Here is an 8,720-nt window from a genome sequence, read left to right on the forward strand (position 1 = left end):
TCAAGATGTTTATTCCATCTATCCTGATTTCTCCAGCTGCAGGTTCTACAATCCTAAAAAGGGTCTGAATTAGAGTGGATTTGCCACATCCTGTTCTTCCAACTATTCCAGTTTTTAGACCTCCTGGAAAAGTGCATGTCAGTCCATGTAGCACCATAGGCAAATGTGGCCCGTATCGCACCTGCAGATTAGAGATAGTAATCTCTCCACGAGAAGGCCATGATTTTTCAGGCCGAGTTGATTCAATCACAAGAGGTGGTTCACTGGAGATACTTATGTATTGAAGCATTCTCTCCACAGATATCATTTTGTTTTCCAGATCGCAAAGCGTCCAGATTAAAGTGGACTGCAGGCTATTTAGATTGAGAGCATATGTAACCGCCAAACCTGCAAAGCCTTCAAGAAGCAGAATACCAAGAAAGATGTGGAAGACTTTTAAGTTGTGAATCTGAACCAAAATAAAATCAATTATAAAGAGCGGTTACTTACTAGGATTAATGGCACCTTCAGGGGCAGAAACTAAGATAACAAGTGAACAAGCAAATGCGATTGTGGATAAGAGATCAAGGCGGAAACAGAGCCATTCCATTGCACCGTACGAATGGAACCGCAGCCGAGAAAAACAATCGCAAAGTCTCATGATGTCACCACGGAATCTTGGTTCTTGGTCAAAGCTCCTGATCGTTGTTATCCCTGAAAGTGTTTCAGAAAAATGATGTACCATAGGAGACCTGCTTATTCCAGCTAATCTTGCAAGTTCTCGAGCTGCGGATATGTAATATTGCTGTGTACAAGATTAACTCAATAAGTAAGATTGAGAACCACAAAAACATTAGTATGTTAAATATTAATAAGAGGCTAAACGTGACATGGATTTATGAATATTACCCGATACCAAGCACATGCAGCGACCACAGGGATGAAGATAATAAGAACTTGCCAAGCGACTTGTACCATCACTCCGATAATTCCCAAAATGTTAATAGATGCGATAGCAACATATGCAAATTGACCGGGTAATCTCAAATCTGCGACACTTTGGTCTGTAGAAGCCTAAACCAAATATTGAAAATAGAGTCATTAAGGGAAAGAGCTCGAATAGGATCTATTTTTTTTATTTTGAGTAACCAAGCATTTGGAGTTACTTACTCTATTCAAAATTCGACCCATTGGGGTGGCATCAAAGAATGACATGGAGGCACGGAAAATGCTGAGATGCATTTGGGTGAAGAGTTCCGTAGCTATCTTAAAACCAGTCATCGCAACCAGCATTGCTCTGACGAGTATGCAGAAGGAGCTCGCAATCGCTAGAACTACATAGACTAGAATCAATGTGACGCCGCCCACTGGAGGTTCCATATCCTTGGAAACAGGAGTCACCCAAGTCATCCAGTAGTTGCTCCCAATGTTTAGAAGCTGAAAGAGAATCTGTACTACCAATATAAACGGAATAACTGCTCCTCCGTATGCTAGTGCCATGTATTTTTGGTACACAGTGAACCCAACTTTGCCTTTCTCCCTTTCCTCTGCTTGAACAAGTTGTCCGCTTGGCTTGTGACCCGAATCTGTCTCTTGTTTTTCTTCATCATGGAGTAATTCGTTTTCTTTCTTCATAGTTGATTCGGCAGAAGCAGATCCCTTTTCATGTGAATCAACTGTTGCTAAGGCATCGGTGTGAGCTCCTACAAGTGCCATGAAATCTGTTCCTGACTCAAGAATCTCATTGTATTTCCCCACTTGTGTTATCTTGCCATCTTTCATGACCTACAATAGTTATTCTAATTTCATAAACATGTGATTAGACAATGCATTAGAAAGATAGTAGAGCGATAAGTCACAAACCAGTATAAGATCAGCTTCAGGCAAAAATTCAACTTGATGAGTGACATATATGACTGTCTTGTGTTTCAGAAGCCCCAGCAGAACTTCCTGTTTGAAAGAACAATAAGCGTGAGAGATCATATAATATTTCAGAAGTCAACACAAAGTAGATTGTAAGATTTTGATGGACTTCAAGTCAAGATAATCAGAAATAAAGGGAGCTTTTTACCTTGAATAGATGTGATCCAGTATGAGCGTCTACTGCACTAAAAGGGTCATCAAAGAGATAAATATCTGCGTTTTGGTAAAGAGCACGGGCGATTTGTATACGCTGTTTCTGCCCACCGCTTAAATTGATACCTCTTTCCCCAATAACTGTCTGGTCATGGAACGGAAGTATCTCCAAGTCTTTATTTAAAGAACATGCTTCAAGCACCCTCTCGTACCATTCTCTTTCCATTGGCTTACCAAACAGAATGTTCTCCTCGACTTTTCCGCTTTGGATCCAAGGTGATTGTGCAATGTATGCCTTTCTTCCACAAACTTTAAGATCTCCAGATATTTTGGTAACTTCACCCAGTATGGATGAGAGTAAACTTGATTTCCCCGAGCCAACAGTGCCACAGATAGCTACATTCATGCCATGAGATACTTTGAAATTGATGTCTCTCAATGTCGGGACTGGGGAAGAGTCATCCCAAGAGAAGTTACCATTGCTGATTTCCATAGCCGTTTCTGAACCTTCACTAGGAAGCCTCCCCACAACATCTTGCTGCAAATCATCGAGACAGAGAAAAGAGGCAATCCGATTAAGAGATACCTTTGTCTGAACAATCATCGAGATTGTTTCCGGAAGTTTGTAGATTGGGCCTTGCAGAATCCGGAAAGTAGCAAGAGCCGCGAGTATCTTCCCTGATTCAAGAGGAATCTTCAGTAATATACACGCGCCGAAAGCTGTTGCAGATATGAAAGAAGGTGCAGTCCACAAAACAGAGCTGATAGCGGATGAATTATACACAAATTTTTTTAGCCAGCCTGCTTCGATATGTCTAAGTTCAAGAATCTTAGAAAGGAACTTCATTTCCCATCCCTGAAGTTTGAGAATCTTCATGTTCAGTAAGACCTCCGTTGTTTTCTTCATTCTCTTGTCTTTGGACTTCATCAAACTGCTCTGAAACTTCTCTTCCAACTTTGCAAAGGGATAATTTGCCAGCACAACTAAAATAGTTGCAGGAAAAGCTGCAATTGATCCCAACCCGAGGCTTTTGTACAAGATCCATAAAGCCAAACTAACTTGTAAAATAAGTATCAATGGATCATGCATAAACCAAGTAAAAGCACAGATCCTGTCAGCATCTACTGCCATGAGGTTTATAATCTCGCCACTAGTGTGTCCTTGCTTCGAATAACATGGAAGTGTCAACCCCTTTTCGTAGATCATCGTAACCAGGACGGATCTCATCCCAAGCCCAGCTTTTTGCGCCTTGAAGAACCATTGCCTCCGTGTTTGGCATTCCACAAGCTTAGCAACAAAAAAAGTTGTCACTAACACATAACCCTGGTTTTTATATTGTCTGTTACCATTCAGGTACTGTACGAAAGTATCCATGAGATATGGTGCAACGTAGCAAGACAAGGTATAGACAGAAGCAAACAGAGTTGACAAAACAATATCTCGCCACACTGAGAAGAAGAGTGCCTTGATTAGCTTAAATGTGGTGATCCTTCTTTCACCATCGTCCCATTCAAGCTTACTCCTGAATATCCAAAATAGGCTCTCCGCTCTGTCGCTACAATCAACTTGAGGAACATCCTTGCTGTCTATGATTTTCTCATTTCCTAAGGTAATCAAAGGACTCATCCAAGAGAAACTCATGAGACTTAGGATCCCAGCTTTTGCAAAAGGTGTAGTGACCTCTTCATTCTCACTAGATTCAACATTACTCAAGAGTGGTTCTTCGAGAAGGTTGATCCTTTCCCCTTTTCCATTCTTCCACAAGCACAAACAAGAGAGAAACAAGCCAGTGCAAACTCCCACCAAATCAGAAATCACAGTGTGAAATGACACCAGTTCTTGCTTCTTGTATAGAATGAAATCTACCACAAGACGGTAGCAAGAAACCATGATATAGAAAACCCACCAGACTTTAAACAAAAAAGGTAACTTTTGCTCCTGAGAATCAGTGTTCACGCCACGCAAGTTGATAGAGATGGCACCCCAAGCAAGCGCAGCGAACAGAAGATCTAAGAGAACCCAGCCATTTGTATGCAAGTGGAACAAACTTAACGAAAACAAGACAGAATAAAACACAGATAATGACACACAACACAGAAGAACCACTTTATTATTATACAAGAAAGACACTATCTTAATCCCTTTATTCATGAATCCATCACTATATTCACAAGCTACCTTCTTCTTGTAAACCCATGAACCAAAAAGAAGAAGCAACAACACCAGATTCAAGAAAAAGGAGAGCACCGAAAAGTAGATGGGCTCAAGGAGAAAAAAATCTATAGGATTTTCCATGAGGAAATTGAGTGTTGACCAAAATGTTCAATCGCATGACAAGGTATTTATAGGCTACTGAGTCAATAAATAATACTACTTTGCAAGACTAAGACAAGCACAAAATAGAAGTATATACATACCATGACGCAGCATCCTAACAAAGATGAATTTAATAATGCTTAAAGCCTCCTTCGCAGAAACTCCCGTATGACAAAAAGTGTGAAACTCCACCGAACGAAGAAGGACCATAAAAAAATTGACTTTTCAGAGAAACAACAGATGATAGTTACTGACGGTAGCAGCATCTATCTACTCCCTGAGTGCTCTAGGATGATAAAGTCTTCAACTTTTCCCACCAATTTGATCACAGAATCTAATCATCACCTGGAAATCTCGCCGGATTTTGCAACGCGGTCGTACGCGGCGGATCTGATCGGGAAACCCCATGGCCGCACTGTTTCCCGAACGCCTTATAACATCTTCAGACTTCCTCCTCAGAGCTTTAGCTTGAGACCAACACGATGAACAAAATTGATAAGAGCAACAAGTGTGTGATTGAGCTCCTTCATGTAACCCTTCCCAGCAGAAAATTTGTGGCTCCAACATAGATTTCGAATATTTTGACTTTTGAGTTTTGGAGCAGATTTGGATTTTTTTGTTTACTACATTTTTTTTTAAGTATTAAGAAAATAAATAAACAATTTCTCTTTTTTTTTAAAAAGAACAAAAAAAAAATCAACTCAATAACCAAAACAATTGGCTTTTTTCACTAACCAAATTTACCAAAACAAGCCAGAATAATTTAACATTAGACAACAAAAAAAAACTTTGCAGTAAGATAGCGTGACTAATCTCTCTTTTTTTACATAAACAGTAAACTTTTGTTTTTTACAAATTACAATTCGATTCTTTTATAGAAACACGACAAAAGCAGGATGATTAATCTATTAATATAATGATACAATGTTGCATTCTAAGCTTTTATGGATGGATCTTTGATCCTAACAGCTTCTTTTGAATCTTGAATCCGAACTTGCAGTGTACTCTGCCACAAGCTTTGAGAATGAAGACGACCTGTCTTCCAGCAATCTTCCCGGTGAGTCGTGTTCTTCTATAAGCCCTGCACTTGCATAGATTTACCATTCTTAGATCTTCTGATAGAATTCACGTAAAATAAAAAAAAGTGTATGTTCACCAGTTCAATAACCTTGGTCTAGGAGGAGGACCATATCGCTGTCTATAACGGAAGATATTCTGTGTGCAATTGTTATCACTGTACATTCCGAGAAATGTCGTCTCAGTGTGTCCTGGATCAGTTTATCAGTCGCTGTATCTACAGAAGCAGTTGCTTCATCAAGAACCAATACTTTGCTTCTCTTGAGCAAGACTCGTCCCAGACACACCAGTTGTCTCTGACCAACACTCCAGTTCTGTCCATTCTCACTTACTGAAATACAAAACAACGCTTAGATTAAGTAGATTTGTTAAAGAGATTCAACATGACTCATTAAAGAAGTAGTTTTATACTAACCAGGGGAATCTAGCTTTAGTTCTTTCTTCCTTATTTCATCCCCAAGTTGACACTTGTCGAGTGCCTGAAATGTGACCAACAAACAAAATTGTGTGAGAAGATTACTCTTGCCATCTTCAAAACACAAAGAGAAAGAAAAAACAAAGGGCCAACGAACCTCCCAGATCTGGTCATCAGCGTATTCCTCAAGAGGGTCCAAGTTACTACGAACCGTGCCTTCAAACATAGTTGGTTCTTGAGGTATGATACTGAGTCTAGAACGCAGGTCATGCAGCCCAATGGTCAAGATGTTTATTCCGTCAATCCTGATTTCTCCGGAAGTAGGTTCCACAATCCTAAAAAGGGTTTGAATTAGAGTGGATTTGCCACATCCTGTTCTTCCAACGATTCCTGTTTTCAGGCCTCCTGGAAAAGTGCATGTCAAACCACGCAGCACCATAGGCAAATGTGGCCCATATCGTACGTGCAGATTACAGATAGTAATCTCTCCACTACAGGGCCAAGATTTCTCAGGCCGAGCTGATTCAATAATGAGTGATGGTTCACTGGGGATGTTTATGTATTGAAGCATTCTCTCCACGGATATCATTTTATTCTCAAGATCACAAAGTGTCCATATTAAAGTGGACTGCAGGCTATTTAGATTGAGAGCATATGTAACCGCCAATCCTGCAAAGCCTTTTAAGAAGCAGAATGACGAGGAAGATTTTTAGTTGTGAATCTGAACCAAAAACAAAAACACTGATTAAAGGGTGGTGACTTACTTGGATTAATGACTCCTTCGGGGATAGAAACTAAGATAACAAGCGAAAGCGCAAATGCTACAGTGGATAAGAGATCAAGACGGAAGCAGAGCCACTCCATAGCAGAAATGGCATGGAACCTCAGCCGAGAATAACAATCGTTGAGTCTCATGATGTCGGTGCGGAATCTTGGTTCTTGATCAAAGCTTCTGATAGTTGTTATCCCTGAAAGTGTTTCAGAAAAATGCTGCACCAAAGGCGATCTGCTTATTCCAGCTAATCTTGCGAGTTCCCGAGCCGCAGATATGTAATATCGCTGCATACATATGTTAAATCAATATTAAGACTTAGGTGTGAGAACCTCAAGAACGTTAGTATGAGTTGTATCAATGATTAAATTAGTTCTCCTTGATTATCTTATCATGATTCTAAAAGTTATACAAGCCAAAGTATCAAGCTAAGCTTTATAATCCAAGTGCGGTTGTGTTATGAAGAATACCCGATACCAGGTGCATGCAGCAATGACAGGGAAGAAGACAATAAGGACCTGCCAAGCAACCTGTCCCATCACTCCAATAATCCCCAAAATGTTTACAACAGTGATAGCAAGATTCGAAAATTGACTTGGCAATCTCAAATCCACGGCACTTTGGTCTGTAGAAGCCTAATCAGGATGGAAACAACATTGATCAGAGAAGGAAGTTTTTGGTATCGTTACTACACATCGAGTAAGTAAGCAAAGATAGTTCTTACTCTATTCAAAATTCGGCCTATTGGTGTAGCATCAAAGAATGACATGGAGGCTCGAAAAATACAACGATGCATTTGATTGAAAAGTTCAGTAGCTATCTTGAAACCAGTCATCGCAGCCAGCATTGCTCTGACAAGTATGCAGAAGGAGCTTGCAGTGGCTAGAACTACATAGACTAGAATCAATGTAGAGCCACTCACTGGAGGTTTCACATCCTTAGAAACTGGAGTTACCCAAGCCATCCAATAGTTGCTCCCAATGTTTAAAATCTGAAAGAGAATCTGTACAACCAATATAATAGGTACAAGTGCTCCACCATACGCCAGTGCCATATACTTTTTGTATACAGTGAACCCAACTTGGCCTTTCTCCCTCTCTTCTTGTTGAACTAGTTGTCCTTTCGGGTTAAGCGGCAAATCTTCCTCTTGTTTTTCTTCTTCGTCGGAAACTTTGTTATCGTTGCTTGTAGTTAATTGTACTGGAGCAGATCCTTTTTCATATGAATCAACTGCTGCTAAGGCATCAGTGTGAGCTCCTACAAGTTCCATGAAATCGGTTCCTGACTCAAGAATTTCATTGTACTTTCCCGCTTGTGTGATCTTCCCATCTTTCATAACCTATCAAAACGATTATTTATTTGATATCATAAATTTGTGATTAGCAAATGCTTTGGAAAGATGGTAGAGGAACAAGTCCAAACCAGTATAAGATCAGCTTCAGGCAAGAATTCAAGTTGATGAGTGACGTATATGACTGTCTTATTTCTCAGAAGCCCCCGCAGGACTTCCTGTTATAGTAAACGATGAGCGTGAGAGATCATATCAAAATACCTAAAAGAAGGCCAGAAGCCAGCACAGGGTAGAAGGTAAGAGTATATGTACCTTCTACCTTATCAAAAAGAAAAGAAAATGATTGTTACCTTGAAGAGATGTGATCCAGTATGAGCGTCTACTGCACTAAAAGGGTCATCAAATAGATATATATCTGCGTCTTGGTAAAGAGCACGTGCAATCTGTACTCGCTGCTTCTGTCCACCGCTTAGATTGATACCTCTTTCCCCAATAACCGTCTGATCACGGAACGGAAGTACCCCCAAGTCCTTATTCAAAGAACACGCTTCAAGCACCCTTTCGTACCATTCTCTTTGCATTGGCTTACCAAACAGAATGTTCTCTTCGACCTTGCCGCTCTGGATCCAAGGCGACTGTGCAATGTATGCCTTTCTTCCACAAACCTTAAGATTTCCAGATATTTTGGGAACTTCACCTAGTATGGATGAGAGTAAGCTTGATTTCCCCGAACCAACAGTACCACAAATAGCAATATTCATCCCATGAGAAATTTTGAAACTTATGTCTCTCA

General features: G+C 40.2%; 2 protein-coding genes across 4 annotated transcripts in view; both read right to left on the reverse strand.

Moving 5' to 3' along the window:
* LOC104777402 (ABC transporter C family member 6-like) overlaps positions 1 to 4,996 on the reverse strand; it is an 8,306-nt gene extending 3,310 nt beyond the window's left edge. Inside the window, exons 1-7 of one of the 3 annotated variants that reach the window (XM_010501667.2) lie at positions 4,474 to 4,995; positions 2,051 to 4,065; positions 1,843 to 1,929; positions 1,150 to 1,764; positions 889 to 1,053; positions 490 to 784; positions 138 to 396 (exon numbers count right to left, since the gene is read on the reverse strand). In XM_010501667.2, the coding sequence (XP_010499969.1) occupies positions 138 to 396; positions 490 to 784; positions 889 to 1,053; positions 1,150 to 1,764; positions 1,843 to 1,929; positions 2,051 to 4,065; positions 4,474 to 4,582 (3,545 nt within the window). In that variant the 5' untranslated portion in view covers positions 4,583 to 4,995. Of the gene's footprint in view, positions 1 to 7; positions 397 to 489; positions 785 to 888; positions 1,054 to 1,149; positions 1,765 to 1,842; positions 1,930 to 2,050 lie in introns of all 3 variants that reach the window. The other 2 variants (XM_010501660.1, XM_010501652.2) reach the window with 2 other exon arrangements.
* LOC104777420 (ABC transporter C family member 7) overlaps positions 5,173 to 8,720 on the reverse strand; it is a gene marked incomplete in the record, with an annotated part of 7,605 nt that continues 4,057 nt past the window's right edge. Inside the window, 9 exon segments of the mRNA XM_019245925.1 lie at positions 5,173 to 5,453; positions 5,541 to 5,780; positions 5,865 to 5,928; positions 6,022 to 6,542; positions 6,629 to 6,923; positions 7,107 to 7,271; positions 7,361 to 7,975; positions 8,059 to 8,145; positions 8,278 to 8,624. Of these exon segments, the coding sequence (XP_019101470.1) occupies positions 5,335 to 5,453; positions 5,541 to 5,780; positions 5,865 to 5,928; positions 6,022 to 6,542; positions 6,629 to 6,923; positions 7,107 to 7,271; positions 7,361 to 7,975; positions 8,059 to 8,145; positions 8,278 to 8,624 (2,453 nt within the window).

Source organism: Camelina sativa, chromosome 1 (genome assembly GCF_000633955.1).
Source record: "Camelina sativa cultivar DH55 chromosome 1, Cs, whole genome shotgun sequence".
In the NCBI taxonomy this organism is placed as follows: domain Eukaryota; kingdom Viridiplantae; phylum Streptophyta; class Magnoliopsida; order Brassicales; family Brassicaceae; genus Camelina; species Camelina sativa.